Source organism: Plectropomus leopardus, chromosome 20 (genome assembly GCF_026936395.1).
Source record: "Plectropomus leopardus strain MGB_pleo_1.0 chromosome 20, ASM2693639v1, whole genome shotgun sequence".
Taxonomy (NCBI): Eukaryota; Metazoa; Chordata; class Actinopteri; order Perciformes; family Serranidae; genus Plectropomus; species Plectropomus leopardus.
The window spans coordinates 13,353,980-13,371,423 of record NC_142195.1 but is presented as its reverse complement, the minus strand read 5'-3'; the positions used below and the strand labels follow the sequence as shown (position 1 = coordinate 13,371,423).

General features: G+C 39.1%; 2 protein-coding genes across 2 annotated transcripts; one reads left to right on the top strand and one right to left on the bottom strand.

Annotated features, from left to right (window-relative positions):
• Positions 1-1,905: 1,905 nt before the first annotated feature.
• hspa5 (heat shock protein family A (Hsp70) member 5) lies at positions 1,906-5,798 on the top strand. Its single transcript, XM_042509269.2, has 9 exons — positions 1,906-2,062; positions 2,604-2,741; positions 2,854-3,085; positions 3,197-3,334; positions 3,430-3,542; positions 3,649-4,039; positions 4,144-4,381; positions 4,475-4,642; positions 4,780-5,798. The coding sequence occupies exons 2-9, from the start codon at positions 2,626-2,628 to the stop codon at positions 5,346-5,348; spliced, it is 1,965 nt and encodes a 654-aa protein (XP_042365203.1). The 5' UTR covers positions 1,906-2,062; positions 2,604-2,625; the 3' UTR covers positions 5,349-5,798.
• rabepk (Rab9 effector protein with kelch motifs) lies at positions 4,792-10,208 on the bottom strand. Its single transcript, XM_042509484.2, has 8 exons — positions 9,992-10,208; positions 9,526-9,580; positions 9,287-9,441; positions 8,531-8,686; positions 8,059-8,223; positions 7,388-7,537; positions 7,107-7,256; positions 4,792-6,329 (listed from the first exon to the last, which is right to left on the bottom strand). Exons 2-8 carry the CDS (start codon positions 9,576-9,578, stop codon positions 6,109-6,111), a joined length of 1,050 nt encoding a protein of 349 aa, XP_042365418.1. The 5' UTR covers positions 9,579-9,580; positions 9,992-10,208; the 3' UTR covers positions 4,792-6,108.
• Positions 10,209-17,444: the final 7,236 nt, after the last annotated feature.

The following is a 17,444-nucleotide window of genomic DNA, read 5'->3' as shown; positions in this document are numbered from 1 at the left end:
TATGAGCCTCTCTTGCTATATAAGAATCAGCCATTGGGGCATTAGATCTGTCTCACAGCCGCCAGCATCCAGCCAGCAGTGTCATACAGTTCTTTCCTGTTTCAAGCGTCATATTATTCATTATACTAATGGAATACTCTGCCTTATTTTGTCGTGTTTAAATTGGTATTACTCTGCTCTAGAAAATCACTAAAAATTTTAATAAATAAAATAATAATATAATAATAATAATAATAACAACAACAACAACAACAACAACAACAACAACAACAACAATAATAATAATAATAATAATAATAATAATAATAATAATAATAATGAAAAATTAAATACATTTAAAAAATATTTAAAACACTAAAACAACCATGGACCTTTTGCAGGCCAGTTAAAGACTATTGGCCTTATGTTTGACATAATGATCACAAATTACTGAATGGGCCTACAGGGCACTGGCCAAGGTAAGTGTCCAGGACACTTCTGGCCTTCACTTGTAGAATATCACTCAGATTAACATACAGACGAGGATGACACACAAAAAGTCCAATGAGAGATGCAAAGAAACTGCAAACACACAAAACAGAGGCAAAACGAACACAAACAGACACAATATAATTACAAGAAGGGGCAAAACAACCAAAACCAGACACAAAATGACCATCTATGATACAAAATAACTGAGAAAAATGAAACAAAACAAAAAATGACCTCAAAAAGATGCACAATAACTACAAAAAGAGGAAAAACTATCAAACAGGACACAAAAGCACTACAAGGAGAAAAAAATGATCAAAAAAGACTTAAAAAGTGACCAAAAAAAGACACAAAATGACTTTGAAGAGACACAAAATGACTACAGAACAAGAAGGCAAAAATTGCCACAAAGTCTGTGTGTGTGTTTCCACTCCTATGTAGGAAAGGTGCTGGGAACTTATACATGTCTGTGCCCAGACTCACAATCTCACAGTCTGCTCATGCCTTTGACTGTTGCATTATGTAACTATGTGTTTGATAATGACTGTATTTGTATAAGGCTGCAACCAAATAAAGTTTGACTTGACTTGAGTTCTATGTAGTTACAATGTCATGTTCCATTCACATTCATGCTTTGGCTGGAATAAGTAGACTACACATTTAAAAGGGTTAATATAAGCTGAAGTGTAGCTTGGGCAACCAGTTACCTAATCTTGACCTATTTATCATCTTTACATAGGAGGCTACATGAGAGAATGCAGTGAGGTTTAGTTTCATAAACTCTGACCTGTTTTAAAGAAGCGTTCAGAGTACACCTAATTAAGTAAATACACATGTGATCAATATGTGATCATTGAAAAAAGAGTCCATACCAAAACTTGATTTTCAAATTAGGCTATTGCAGGTTGATTGCATTTCAAGGTGTATATCTTTAGCCATACATGTCAAGCGTGTACATGCACTGAATCGACCAGACAACCAAATAAATCTGATGTAACGACGTTTGCTTTTAAGTCACATGCATATTACACAGAATTTTCACGTTTCTGAGTCACTGTACATTAGTGAGTCATCATAACTACTCATGATACAAACATACAGTCACACTCCTTGAGACAACAGCAACATGAGAATGAATGTCAATCTAATACATGTGGAGTCAATACCGGTATTAAAAAAAAAGCAGCAACAACTTCAAGTGTACAAAATGTGAAAATGCACCCTTCCTCGGTTATTAGAGTGGCATTTCATCGCTCCAACAGCGTCCATGAATGTGCTTGACAGACAACCAATCAGCATCGGCACAGTGGGCTAAAGCCGTGACGTCGCCTCGAACCGATATGTGCAAATCAGCGGCGGACAGCGTGCCGGAAGGAACCAATCAGCGCGTTCCAACGAACAGCTGCTCAGCCAATCACGGGACTCCACGACGGGAAAGAAGTGACGGCTTATATATGGAGACAGCGCTGTTCATTCAACATCATTACACTGAGGCAAGAACATAGAGCTGAAAGAAACAGAGACACACTGTGGTATAAGAGTCTACCGGTTGAAGCAACGTCAAGGCCGCTATTTCATTGACAAAACTGAGGTATGTATAAACATTGCTGTGAATATAATAACGCGACAAGGTAATGTTTTGTATTTTCTACAAGGATTGGACCCAATTTTAAGTCGTTATAATGAAGCCAGTTAAGCTAAGGTGTGAAGAGAGCGATGAAACGTTATTTAGCGAAATTTGACCGCAGCTTTGACAATTAAAAGGGCACTCCATGTTATATACCATGCAAAAATAATTTACTTTTAAGCGCCCTTGACGTATTTTCCCTCGCATGTGTGTTAAGTTAGCCGTGCTAACGTGGTTAGCTAGCTACCGGCGGATGCAGAAAAAAAAATCGGTGGTATTAGCATTCAGAAGAGGCAACGATGCTCCACCCATGTTGTTTCAGCGCCTCTAAATCAAGCGATGTCTTTGTAAAGATCACGTTTTCAACTGTTATGGGTCTGAATCTTTGTGAATGACATCCAGCACTAAGATGAACACTAGCTGTTAGCTGAACTTGGGAGGCACGCCATGCACAAAAGGCCACGTTTTTACGGTGCATTTTCTTCTCTTCGGATTTCTTTTATAGATCTGAGTTGAAACAAGCTAAGATGAAGCTGTTGTGGGTTGTAATGCTGGTGGCCGGCACTGTGTTTGCCGAGGATGATGACAAAAAGGACAGTGTGGGGACTGTGGTTGGAATCGACCTGGGGACCACCTACTCATGGTAAGAACAAAATGACTTATTGATTGTTGTAGAAGAATACAACTCTGAAGATGAAATACTACTCAGAGATGGCTGCCTAATGACTAATTATTTTTAAAATGTTTTCCTGCAGTGTTGGAGTGTTCAAGAATGGGCGTGTAGAGATCATCGCCAATGACCAGGGTAACCGCATCACCCCATCATATGTGGCCTTCACCAGTGAGGGTGAACGTCTGATTGGTGATGCTGCGAAAAACCAGCTGACCTCTAACCCTGAGAACACCGTCTTTGACGCCAAGAGATTGATCGGGCGCACTTGGGGTGACTCCTCTGTGCAGCAGGACATCAAGTACCTCCCTTTCAAGGTAGGTTTTTACTCTTGATGGTGCAGAGTAAAAGTTATAGGTGTAAAGGTCTTCAGGTTATATATGAGCAATGTAATTTGTATATTAATATTGATATATGTTCCTTTTCAGGTTACTGAGAAGAAGAGCAAGCCTCATATTCAGGTTGACATTGGTGGTGGCCAGATGAAGACATTTGCTCCAGAGGAGATCTCTGCCATGGTGCTGACTAAGATGAAGGAGACTGCTGAGGCTTATCTGGGCAAGAAGGTACAAAAGACTTGGAAAAAAATATAAATCAAAAGATATATCCTTCCTTAATAAACAAAGTATAGCTGAATGAAATGTTCTCATATTTTCTTCAGGTCACACATGCTGTGGTCACTGTCCCTGCCTACTTCAATGATGCCCAGCGCCAGGCCACTAAGGATGCTGGAACCATTGCTGGTCTTAATGTGATGAGAATCATCAATGAGCCGTAAGTGTCTTGTGAAATAATTTATTAATCTGTTGTCCTTTTGAAATTATGAAACAATTTCCCTCCTTTTCTCTTTAAAAATATATTCTCACAATTTTGTCTTTAGAACTGCTGCTGCCATTGCTTACGGTCTGGACAAGAAGGACGGCGAGAAGAACATTCTGGTGTTCGATCTGGGTGGTGGCACTTTTGATGTCTCCCTTCTGACCATCGACAATGGCGTGTTTGAAGTGGTGGCCACCAATGGTGACACTCATCTTGGAGGTGAAGACTTCGACCAGCGTGTCATGGAGCACTTCATCAAGCTGTACAAGAAGAAGACTGGCAAAGATGTGCGCAAAGACAACCGTGCTGTGCAGAAGTTGCGTCGCGAGGTCGAGAAGGCAAAGAGGGCACTGTCTGCTCAGCACCAGGCCCGCATTGAGATCGAGTCCTTCTTTGAGGGAGAAGACTTCTCTGAGACCCTGACCCGTGCCAAGTTTGAAGAGCTGAACATGGTAAGTTACACAATAGTGTTACAAAACCATGACTGTAGTACAGCTGAAACTTACCGGTTTTCATTGTTTGACTAGTATTTAACCGTATCTGTCATTTTTTTCAGGACCTGTTCCGTTCCACCATGAAGCCCGTACAGAAGGTTCTGGAAGACTCTGACCTGAAGAAGTCTGACATCGATGAGATTGTCCTGGTTGGAGGCTCCACTCGTATCCCCAAAATTCAGCAGCTGGTGAAGGAATTCTTCAATGGCAAGGAGCCCTCTAGGGGCATCAACCCAGATGAGGCTGTGGCTTATGGGGCTGCTGTTCAGGCTGGAGTGCTTTCTGGAGAGGAGGACACTGGTAAGTCATCTGCCTCATACATTGTAGCATCTGATCCACCGAATTGAGCTTGCAAACTTTATCTCGTTTACTAAACATTTTCCTCTCTTGCAGGTGATGTGGTTCTTCTGGATGTGTGCCCCCTGACTCTTGGTATTGAGACAGTCGGAGGAGTAATGACCAAGCTGATCCCCAGGAACACTGTGGTGCCCACAAAGAAATCCCAGATCTTCTCTACAGCGTCTGATAACCAGCCTACTGTCACCATCAAGGTTTATGAAGGTAAGAGTTGGACAAAGTAAACTTGCCAACATAAATTAGAAAAATCTGGTTTTGAAAATTGTTCAGTTTCCTTATAAGCTTACAGAAAAAATAAATAGTGCACCAATTGCTTACCCAGTTATTGATTCTCTCTTTAGGTGAGCGTCCTCTGACAAAAGACAACCACCTGCTGGGCACATTCGACCTGACTGGCATCCCTCCTGCCCCTCGTGGCGTACCACAGATTGAAGTCACCTTCGAGATCGATGTCAACGGTATCCTGCGCGTCACAGCTGAGGACAAAGGCACAGGCAACAAGAACAAGATCACAATCACAAATGACCAGAACCGCCTGACGCCAGAGGACATTGAGCGCATGGTGAACGACGCTGAGCGCTTCGCTGACGAAGACAAGAAGCTGAAGGAGAGGATTGACGCTCGCAATGAGCTGGAGAGCTACGCCTACTCTCTGAAGAACCAGATCGGCGACAAGGAGAAGCTTGGCGGCAAGCTGTCTGATGAGGACAAGGAAACCATCGAGAAGGCAGTGGAGGAGAAGATTGAGTGGATGGAGTCACATCAGGAAGCTGAGCTGGAAGACTTCCAGGCCAAGAAGAAGGAGCTGGAGGAGGTGGTTCAACCCATTATCAGCAAGCTTTATGGTAGTGCGGGTGGACCTCCACCTGAGGGAGCAGAAAGTGAGCCAAATGAGAAGGAGGAGTTGTAGGCAGGTTCGAAGTAAACTATCTGTCGCCCCTTGCCTCTCTGGTGGTTGCATCTAGATGTATATATTGAACTGATGGGACTCTAATAGTGAGAGGAACGGTTGGGAAGGGGTGACGATAACAAGCAACCATACTGAACCTTCTGAAAGACTTTAAAATAAGTTTCAGTGTGTGAAAGGTGTTTTCTTCGCTGGAAGGTGGAGATATTTGTCAGCCCGGATATAAGGCTTGCTGCTGCTGTTCTCAGGCAGTCCTGTTGGGGATCTGTAGTGGGGGGGGGGCTTAGTGGGCGGGCTGGGGAGGGTGGGGCAGGTGTTTATTGGGCCATTGAGTGGGGTGTCTGTGGGATCAAGAGCTCATAATGTTCACAGGCAAAACCTAAAGTTATTTATTGAATCTGGTCATTGTACTTCTGGAAAGACATTGAAATAAATGTTTGATACAAAATGGTACTTGCTTTGTCTTGTTACATTTTTAAAAAAAAAAATAATTTGAGGGTACAAGATAAGATAGGCCACCAAATATTTTAAATACTGTTTCTGATACAAGTATTTACCAGTGGCTCAAATTATTGAACTAAATTAATGTCAGCCTTTTTTAACCACCTAGATTTTGCTTAAGAACATAACTGTATTAACAGTACAAGCTTTAAATAATTAATTGACTCACTTTCAGGGCTACCAATAAGCAAAATACACAAGTAGTACTGGACAAATATTTTATTACAGTTTAAGTAAATGAGTATTACAACATAAAGACACATCATGTCACCACAGTCACAATACAGTCATTATGAATGACACCCTGAGTGTCCATTCCTCCAAATATGAAGGCCAGATTCACTGTCTCTGAGGCTGCTGGGCTGTTTTCCTCGTCTCCATTTCCCTCACCACACACCGTCCATACCACTAAACACATGGAGTGGTCCAGGCGGTTGGGAGGCAAATCCCCCTCAAACTTCATAAGGACCCATCTACTTTTGTCTGCAAACAGGAGGTATGAAAAGTAAGTTATACATGCTCAAATTAAGTTTAAAAAAAAAGTTTAGGTTTCATCAAAGGCTTCATCCACATGCTCCTCAGATAGACCAGTTACTGAGCTGGGAAGTTGATGTGTAAACAACATAAACACTGCAAAGAAGGTTTATATTTTATTGCTCAGAGCACTTAATGTCCAACGAAGATTCATGCTGCCGACTAACTATTGTGAAACAGTTTGAAGTTTTAATTTACACAGTAATTTTATTCCAGACTTGTTGCTGCACCACTACATTTCCTAAAACCACTCAAATCTTGCTTGTCCTGACTTATCAAGGTTAAGGCTAATAAATTACTTTTCTATCTAATGTAGGTCACCACTATGTGGACAAAAATGAACAATTACAACCTAACATCGTGTTACAAATTATATGTGAGCAAAATTTAATATGTAATATTCAAATTAATACAGTTAATAAGTTAATAAGTTTGTTCATATAAACCATTTTCTTTCATCTGCCATGCTTCTGTGCAACATGATGTCAGCTTGGCAAGTCACGCACCAAAATTTTCGCAGACTTTCTGAATTGTTCAGACTTAAGGTGGTGTTACCATGCATTTTCCTCGTAGGGAACTCAGTTTTCCAATTATGTTGATACCACGCTAATGCAGGATCGGCTGCACCTTAGCAGTCATGGATGCAGTCATAAACAGTGTCATGCATGACATCATTAAGTGCAAATATTCTGTCAAATATTTAAAGGCTTCCGTAAAATTATATACCTGTGTTGAATCTGTACATGGTGTTGCTAGCTCCATCTGCAGTCATTCCCCCAAAAATGTAGATGTTCTTGCCCAGCACAAGAGCTGAATGGGCTGCTACACCTGGTGGGATGTCTCCTTTGGCCTGTACTTTATCCCACTTCATGCTCCCTTTAAACAGCAGACGCATGGTTTTATTTTCAACAAAGCTATACATTTTCTTCCTGTATGATCATCCAAGATGAATGCAACTGAAAAACTGATGCTCTTATTATGATTAAGAAGTGTTCAGGCTGACTTACTTGTGTCAAGATAGTAAATATCATTGTGGAATTTGTCTCCTGCCATCCCTCCATGAATGTAGATCTTTGAACCCACTGCTACAACAATGTGCCCATGTCTGGCTGGTGGGTTTCGACCTTGTGTTTCTGGCTGGGACCAGGTGGATGACACTGGGAACACCAAAAGGTTAAAGCTATCACATATTTGGTAATTGTTATTATTAGTTTGAAATACTTAAGGTACAAACTTGTGTAGCATTTTTTAACAGTGTAACAATTATTTAGTTTGAATACTAACTGGAAGCAGAAGACAGTCACACTTTCAGTGGGAAAGTTATGCATTATTTTATGGCAGGTATTAAAACTGTCCGACTTCCTCTCCTCGTGTCTCCCTCCGGAGGTGTGAGTGGAGGAGGCAAGAAGAGAGACGAGGAGAGAGAGAAGTCAAGGGAACAGGCATTTAATTAAAATGACACATATGTGATTCTGAGCCGTATCTACGTATCACAACGGTCACCCCCCTTTTATGCATCACGGGGTGCTGAAAAGACTTCTGCGAAGGATTTACCTGTGCATCCTTGCACACAACTCCTCTGGCAAGCCTTCTCTGTCCTCCAGATGCATTTTATATTAAGATTAATTAGGTGTTGGAGAAACGATTCCTTTAAGCAATGGATTAATTTAATACAAACCTGTATCAAAGACATGAAGTTTTGGGTCTGAGACAGGTGCAGCTCCTGCTTCACCACCAGAAAAGACATACAGCTTGTCCCCTAGGCACGCCGAGTTGGTGTGGTATGTCCTGGGACTGGGAGATCTGCCATTCACACTTACAGTCTTCCAGCAGGACCCACTCTCTGGTCACACACATGTAAAAAATGCTCAGTTTACAGAAATCTATGGTCACATACTGTACAATCAATGTGTCTGGTCATAACACACCAAAGACAGTGGTTCCAACAAAGTTAAAAACTAAAAGCATTGCTGCTTGATTAGGTTTGTCATCTACATCGCAATGTGGTAAACGTGCATGATGGAGAGTCTACAACCAAATACTTCAGCAGATGATTTCACTCAGCAGATAAGCACGTCCTCTCCGAGTGAGGCTGTGCTAATCGGTGATGGGGATTACAGATTACTGAATTAATTTCAAATGGGATTTACCTTGTAGCTGTAAATTCTGGATACAATTGCGATTGCCAGCCTGCTGTGCCCCTCCAAACACCCACAGGCTCTGAGGGCAGCTCTCTGGCACAAAGCTGCAGTGTTCATACCGTGACTCCAAACCCTCCCACTCTGGGATGTCCCATTCATGATTGTCTGGTGGAGGCAGAAAGAACAAAAATGAAAAATCCTGTTATTTAAATGTAAAGGGAACAGGCTAATGACCCTGTCAAGCATATAATAAATTGTGAATATGTTTCACCCATACAATGTCATGACAAGTGACACTGTGCTTATCCCCCTGATACTAACTTTTGCTATTTTCACAATCGTGATTGATGGGAGCTTTCCATAACTGTTAAAAAAACCTCTAAATAATGAATTCAGCACTAAATATAAAACAATTTTACAACCACCTTCCCTACTCTTTCTGCAGTATATATAGTGATATAATCCTTACAGGAAAAGTGCACCTGTTTGTGTGTTTGCAGGTGCAATAGTGATTGTGATTTTATGACAAACAGATTATACACTAAACCTGCCTTGGTCAAATTTGTTTTGTAAATTTACTTGGTAAATCTGAAGCTAGCCTGATGAAAACCCAAATATGGCTAAAATGTGCTTGCAGTCAGAGCAATGGAAACTAATCTTAACACTTGATTTCTTCTTTTATGTTTTGGTGAACAGCTTATGCAACAGTTATGCCGAGGTCATCTCCCGGCCTTTAGGTTTTTTGATGATATTTTATCTTTTTACCTAGATTTATGATATGTGAATGCGAGAAACTGCCGCTGGGGTTGGCTCCTCCAACAATAAAGATTCTTCCTTTTCCTCCATCAGCAGAAGGGATAAATGTGCAAGTGTGACCCACAGTAACACCTGGAGCGCCTCCCCTGGGTATCAAAGAATACCTGTTGACAACAAAATAATTACAGCAAGGTTGAAAGTTAGCTTTTAACGTAACATCTGCAATTATTTGATGTGAACGTACATACCATATTCCTTTTTTGGGTTTATCTAGAGGGTCGAGTACTGGGAGAAACTCCATTGCTGTCAAAGACGCATGAATAAAAACGGCATTATTGTCTTTTACCACGCCAATCATCCATAAACATTATATTTTCATTGATGATTCGGTGCGATTAATAATGGCTGATACTGGCCTTGTTAAACTTATTGTTGATTTTATTTATTATGATCATAGTGAGTCTCTATAAGCTGATGGTATCCACAGAAGCCCTTACGTGAGATTTAGCTACAATCGTAACAACCCAAATATTTAGATGTTTTTATATTTCTTCTTGTAAGCAATAGCTAACTGGCGCCTTGCACAACACAGTCGTAAACATTACAAGTGAAACAAGGCTTAATTTAAAGAAAGTATCACTAAATTGTAGAACAAGCTGAGTGCTATTAAGACGCTAATATTGCTAACATGTGGACTACTTCCTCCCCACTAACCTGTTCTTCCGGGTGGAAAGAGGAACGACTAGTTGGCTAACCGAGTCATTTAACTGAAGCTGATCTTCGTCGGCACCACTTTTTAATGTCCATACAATATCGGCGCTTATTTTTACTACAGGAGACGACCGAGACAACTTAATCACGTCTCCCTACCACAGAACAGCTCTACGTTAAAAAGCAGTACGCAAACTGCTACGTTAGTAACGTTGGTTGATACCAAACGTAGTTGCCGTGGTAGCCCGAAGCGCATGCGCAGTACACTTGTCATCCCTCAGCTGCCAACTAGTGCATTAAGGGGCTCTGCTGCCAACCAGCCAACGGGCCACGACAAAGTTTCAACCTTATCAAGCATAAATAAAAATTAAAGTAAATGTCAGTGCCTCGCAGTGTTAGCAAAAAAGTCTCTCTCACTTAAGACACTGAAAACTGTCGTCAGTCGCCGTTTCACCCCAAAGTACATTTTCTACTTCAAGTAAAAAGGTAGGTTATGAGTGACAGCAGTGCCACACGTTTTTGCATTGATAATAAGCTAGCTAATTACTTAAAGCAAGTTAGCGTTTAAAAAGCCAAGGTGAGCGGTGGAAAAGCTGTAATGGGTGTTTTTGAAACATGTTCAGGATACAAATAACTTTTAACTTGAACAAAAATGCCCATTTAAAGTGACTGGCTGTATGTTTTTAAGGCGCCACTAAATTCTTAGTTAAGGCAAACGAAGATGGCGACAGAAAGTGACGTCTCCTTGAACTGGAACTGAAAGGTGCATTATCAATCAGAAAATGAATTCAGATTAATCCTTTAGTTTATTTTTAAACATTACAATTATGATAAAAACATTTCTATTTTTTTTGCTGTTGGCGAGAAAAAAGGCTTGTCCTTTTCGGCTGCCATCTTATTTATTTATTTATTTGTAAAATAAGTTAAAATCATAAAAAACTATTTCACCATTGGTTGTTGTCTAGCAGATGTATTACTGAGTTTAAAAGAGTGCACAACCAAACTTTATAGAAAGTTTATAGTTATGTTAATGAGTGTTTATGAAATGTCATAACTATGCGGAAGATTTTTAAAGCAATTGGAAATTAGGTAGTATTTATCAGACCACCTGTGTGTGTGTGTGTGCGTGTGTGTGTGTTTGCAGGTGCAAGGTCGGTGATTGAAATGATTCTTAAGTCCAAGAGTTGCAGCTTGGGAAACAAGGTAAACATTTTCTTTAATTCATGGAAGATGACTTTAAATGTGTGTTCACCCAAATGAACAATTTATAACGCTTCAGCCTCCAAAATTACCAGAGTCCAGTCAGACAATACATTTATTCTTTGTTAGCTTGCCATTATATTTTAAATTTGATTTAACTGTGCATGTGTGCATTTTATTGTGTTCATTCATTTTGCAGAAGTACAAAGTCTCTTAATGAAAATGTATAAGTTGCAGACTGATTCCTCCATCCCCTGCATTTTCCAATAACATTTGTGCTTAAAACAATATTGTAGCAGGGTAGTGAAACAATATTCAACATTTGAATTCTAACACACAAATACCCTAAAGGACTGCATCACAGTTATAGAGATGAGTAGTAAGTTGTGACATCTACTGGTTACATGTAGAGGTTGCAGGAACCAACTGGCGTCCGTCTACCACAAGAAACCTGAGATACTTTTTTTGCAGTTCTAAAATAAATATATTTGCAGAAATAAATTTGTATGCACATTGTCACATTTGAAATAAGCCAACATTTAAGATGCATGCATTGGATTCACTTTGTTATGCAGTTGTAACTTGCACGACATGTTTTTGATTCTATCCGTGTGGGTCTACCATTAGGAGCGGCAATTTGTAAGTAGGTACAGCATAATAGCTTGTTGAATACATAGTGCTCATGGCACACACTTAAAAATTGCATTTCATAACATGTCCAGTAGGGCGCACCATTGTCTTTTTTGTTAAAACTTCCAATAATGTATTAAATATTGCTTGGATTTCCTCAGGATGTTTAAAGTATGAACCTGTATGTTTTCAGGGGGCTGTTTCTGATGTAGTTTTATTTTAATGTAATATATTGAAATTTAGACAAAAGAGCGCATATTTTACAAACTAACTGAACTGACTTTAAAAGGATATCATGAACACAACATGCAACACAAATGCCTGTTGTTCCACACATACATTTATGGAGGAAATACATTTTTTTTTAGAATGAGGAGTTGCTTTTCAGTTTTGGTAAATACACAGGGTATTTTGCAAAATGTATTGAATTTCCCTTTCATTTTTCACTGCATAAAAAAGTTGCATAATACTGTATCAGGAAAAGATCAGCTGCAATAAATGTAACAGAGCTACAATAAATGCGACAATGTACCCAGAATCAGATATACTAAATGGAACATGGGACGATAAAGATGTAATCTTTAATTGGAATATACATTGACAAAGCCACATACCATCAAAACTTCCTGCACCATCAGCAGTTTTTGCATATAGCAGGAGCGAAGTGAACAAACCTGGATCAGCTAAATCCTCTGTAGACACTTTCAGCCCCTTTACAAATGAATTAATGAATGAATCAATGAACACGTGAGTTACTTTCTGACTTTGTGGGATGTTTAATCTCTATAAATAGCAAAACAGATACATCTTTAAGGGTGATTTGTCCTCTGCATATTTTGTACTTACTGCAGTAATAGTCATCTTCACTTGTGCACAGGTAGGTAGGTGTTATTCTGAGGGTAATGGAAAATAGCTTAGTATAGCTGTAAAGAATAAAAAACAGTTAGAAAATCTTTTTAAAAAATGGTAGGCTGAAAATTGGTTCCACATTTTAGCAATGATAAGTAACTGCCATTCAGTGTGCCCTTTTACATTCAGGGCCACCTCTGGCAACTGTGGGTATGAAATGGGAGAAAGATGTCCTTTTGAGGTTGTTAATGCCCCCAATCTATTTGTACTTGCTCTTTGTGCTTACTGAAAGCATTTTGTTGATTGCTGTGTTCTTGAGCTCAGCCTCTAATTTAAAAAGTGAAGCCTGTCGCTTAGATGCTGGCCTTTCTTTTAATAACTTTCAGACAGCAAATTAGATTGTCATGTTGCTTGTTTTGATTCATATTTGCGCGTTAGATCACAAGTCGAGTTTAGTAATTTTTTTGCATTTCTTGTTACCTGTGACTAAACCTGTCTAATAAATGTGTAGGAGTAAAGAGTACAGTATAAATAAGCTTTTCCCCCCATATTCTGCTGTTCTACAAAGAAAATTGAAAAGGACTTCACTCTAAGACCAAAATTTGCTGTATTACCACACTGAATAGTTAGTAGCTCACATTGACATATCAAACAAACAGGACAGGAACACTGAGAATCCCACAAGCAATAGGCCCAAAAGTAAGCTGAGTTTTTGCTTTATAGACCCCTGAGGATTTACAGCATCATTGTAGTGTTGTCTGTGAGCCTGACCCCTCTGAGCCATTTCTGAGCCTCATAAAAGCAATATGTCATCCTGAAAAGAATAACGGATTCATGGGGCTGCTTGGATGAAGAGATTGCACATTTAGAAAACAAGACCAGGTTCAAGGCAGGAAACAAAATGCTGCTCAAAGAAATTTAAGGTGTCAGAAATGATTAATGGGCAATATCCCTTCATTGGTGCCAGAGGTGGTAGGAAGTAGCTATTCTAATACTGACTACTGCTACTCAATAGACCCCCCCTTTTAACATGATAACATTTGCCTTCAATAATTTTTAAAATGGATAATCACTGATTTAATAAGTTATATAGAAAAGCCAGATAATCAAGATATTTATTAATAACAAGATAATAGCTCTATGCCTATAGCACTGTAGTATGAGGTGTGTTGCAATATACACATTTTTGTGCAGTTTTATGCCAAAATGATAGACTGTAATTGTTTTTGTGTCCATTCTGCAGAACATGGGCATTTTATGTGCCGAGGAGTTAATATCTATGGTCAATATTAAGTCAATAATAACTTAAATACTAAGTTGAGACTTTACAAGAATTTACAAAAGATGTCAATTTCTTTTGTAAACTTGGTTGGGCTGCAACTAATCATTATTTCATAGTTGTGTTATTGCATTTATAAGTTTGTTTTGTGTTTTACAGGCTTTGTTATATTTGATAGGACACTACTTAGGTCAGCTGTTGTTTTTAAATGTACCTTTTCAATAAATTTTGATTGAATTCTGATTTTTTTGATCATCATCGATCTATAAAACTTCCAAAAATAGTGAAAAATGGCTGTCACATACCAGCACAGCACTTAGATATTTAGAATTGCTTTAGTTGAATCTCCTTTTCATCCGTTGCATTTCAGAACGCATTACAAAGTCTGTTTAATCATCAACTTTATTGCCTTTATTTTTAGTTAATCTATAATTAAGCATTTGTTCTGCATCTAGTCTGTCAGTGCTTCACACCCTGATCTCTTTTGATTGTTACCAGTTGTGTATTTAATTATATAGTGTGTCATTCACTTAATTGATAAAGCAGCCGTGCGCTCCAGTCTGCTACCAGCAGGTGCTCAGCTGTCCCTTAGGGCAATCTGGACATCTCTTTGCACACAGCCCTCTCGCTTCTCCTTTCACAGTTTACCCCCAGTCAAAACTGCACAGTCATCCCCAATCCTCCGGCTCAAATTGAAAACTCATCGCTCCGAGGAACATGTTCCGCTCACTATTTATCTCTACTATCTTAATTAAGTCTCCTTTGCGGCTACCTTCCTCTTCCAGTTGCACCTGATATTGCCCCTTCCTCACTCTTCACTGCCTTGCACAAACTGTATTTCTTTACATTGCTCTTACTTATCATGTTCGCTCCTATTAGGGACACGGGAACTTTTGCTAAAAATATCTTTTGGGCACTGTGGTCAAATTCACACTTGTTGCTTGTGATATTGGTCATTCAGGGGCTAAAACTGCTTGTGGTAGGCAAATAGTCATCCTTTGACCAACTCTGGGCATCCAACCACAATATTTGTCCCCCTTTGGAAGTTTTCTTTTTATAGTTTGTATTAAAACTCAAATACATTTTTAATAAATCAATTGTGTATAACAATATAAATAAAAAAGTCCTGTAAATCCCAATAAATGTTGCCCTGTAACATCTAATAACCAGTTCCCATACCTTATTTTGCACTAGGCTGTTTGATACATACAAGATAAATAGCGCGGGCCATGAGTTTATTAACTATCAAATCTCTTTTCTTGTCGTGAAACATAGCAAATACATTCGCATATGTGCTTAAATGTGAATTGCAGTAACTTTGCTTATTAGACTTACTAATGGAAGGAAATGACATTCATCTGCAGAGACAACACTTAAAAAGTTTCATGAATCTATTTGACATTTAGAAGGCAATGCAAGGCATGGCAAGTTTATTTATACTTCACCATTCAGACACAAGGCACTTCAAAGTGCTTTACAGGGGCATGGAAATACATTAAATGCAATACAAAAAGAAAACATTAAAATTGCATTTAATAGACATAGAATAAATAAACTGGGAGGAAGAAAAAACACTAAAGGAAGCTAAAGCAAGCAAACAAGCAAAAGCTAGCAAATAAATAGTTGCAGATTAATATAAAAGTTATGTTATTGGAAAGTAGTGTTTTAAGCCCTGATTTATAAGAAGAAAAAAATCCAAACAAATTCAACATATGTTGATGCTAATACAATGCACTGTTATTGTGCTGTGTGATTGCAACATAGTGAAAATCACTGGGGAATATAGAAAGTTTTTATTGGAAAAGAGTTGTGTGACCTTGATTTGTTTTGATAGACTGGTGTTGGAAACAATACAAATTGGACAGACTTTGCATTAAACAGTGTGTTTATTTTGTATCTCTGTGGGGGACTGACATATGGAAGTTCAGTTGTGTCCCTGAACACAAACCATGCCAAGCCACAGTAGCAGTATCTGTCCAGTTTCCCCTTCAGGGAAACAAAGTATGAGTTTCAGTAAACTCCTTTGTTTTTCCTTCACTATAACTGATAAGAACCAAATGAATCGGGGGCTTTTTGTGGAAGGACAGAATGAGAGGAAAAAGGAAAAGGATCATGACTTTTCAAAAGTCCCGAGGAAGGGACGAGAGGCAGGAGAAAGAGATAATTGTAGATATATATTTTGTCAGCCCAAAATAGTTGCTCTAAGTGCATGCTATTGTTGTGAACATGCCGTGTGCACAATACTTGCTGATTTGAATTTGGACTCGAGTGTGTGGTAAGCAGTATTCAGTCCGCACATTTTTTCATCTCCCTTAAATAAAGCTTGATTTGTGTGCTTTCTTGGTGGGTGGGCAGTGTGGTAATCAGGATTAGCAGAGAAGTTCATCTCTGGGTTACTGGTACACTGCCACTGGGAAAGATGTCAAAATAATGTGCTGTAGCTATCGCTGTTGTGTCACATTTCACCCAGAGGTGTGTTAAGTCATGCTGTAAAGTAATCTGGATTATTGCCACACAAACACAACACTGGCTTAGTTGAATCTATTCTACAGTAATCAGCCACTGGTGATTTAATCTGTGTGTTTAAAAACATGCTTTTTTGTCTGTCATTTTTGTTGTTTGCTCTGGAGGCAGCTGTAAGCTGCCTTTGTTCATGTCGTCTGTTCCTTGTTGGCAAAGTTAATATGGAATATCACCTGTGTTCTCACTGAGCATTGTTTAATCTAAATAGTATCTTTAAAATCTAATAAATGATGTTGTAATTTAATTTATGACATTCAATGGTCAGAGCAACTATTAAAGAAAGACCTAAGGTTCCACTGGGAACCACCAGATCAATCCTTGAAAACTAAGCAGGCATTGTTAAGTTAACCTTGGGCTGTCACATTTTATTTATACTCTTGTCTGTGTACATTTGTCAAATAACTATAAATCCATCTGACAGCTGCCGAGTACATCTGTAAACAGTACAGTGTGAACATAGCCCATATTGTCATTGGTCGGCTCCAAATGGTGCTACACTATTCAGCCTGTAGAAAACCAGGAAGCTGCTGTATGATAACAGAAAGCATTTTTTTTCCTGTAACAGTATTATTTGATCTCTCACTGAAAGGTGGCTCATTAGCAGTGGTGGAAAAAGTTCTCTGATCTTTCACTTCAGCAAAGGTAGCAGTATCACAATGTAGAAATACTGTGTTTTAAGTAATAATCCTCCATTTCAAAATTTCAAAACCTTTATGTATACAGAAACTATAGTGTGGAAGGGGGAGAGTGAGGGTATGAGATGCAGCAGAGGGCCGGGGTTAGAATCGAAACCTAGGTCGCTGTGGCAAGGACACAGCCTTTGTACATGGGGCGCCCGCTGTTCCAGGTGAACTGGGTGCCAGCTTTTCCAAAATGTTCTTAAGTAAAAGTACAAAAGTTTCATCCTTAAAATATACTTAAATTACCGAAAGTAAGTATACTATGCAGAAAGGCCCATTTCAGAATTATACGTAT

What these genes read in the sequence shown, in the direction of transcription:
- hspa5 (XM_042509269.2), top strand. Translation starts at nt 2,626, where the DNA reads ATGAAGCTGTTGTGGGTTGTAATGCTGGTGGCCGGCACTGTGTTTGCC. An exon ending in CTGGGGACCACCTACTCATG is followed by an intron (nt 2,742 to 2,853) that starts GTAAGAACAAAA and finishes GTTTTCCTGCAG; the next exon opens with TGTTGGAGTGTTCAAGAATG. An exon ending in ATGAGAATCATCAATGAGCC is followed by an intron (nt 3,543 to 3,648) that starts GTAAGTGTCTTG and finishes TTTTGTCTTTAG; the next exon opens with AACTGCTGCTGCCATTGCTT.
- rabepk (XM_042509484.2), bottom strand. Translation starts at nt 9,578, where the DNA reads ATGGAGTTTCTCCCAGTACTCGACCCTCTAGATAAACCCAAAAAAGGA. An exon ending in AAACCCAAAAAAGGAATATG is followed by an intron (nt 9,442 to 9,525) that starts GTATGTACGTTC and finishes TGTTGTCAACAG; the next exon opens with GTATTCTTTGATACCCAGGG. An exon ending in ACTTCATGTCTTTGATACAG is followed by an intron (nt 7,538 to 8,058) that starts GTTTGTATTAAA and finishes TGGTGTTCCCAG; the next exon opens with TGTCATCCACCTGGTCCCAG.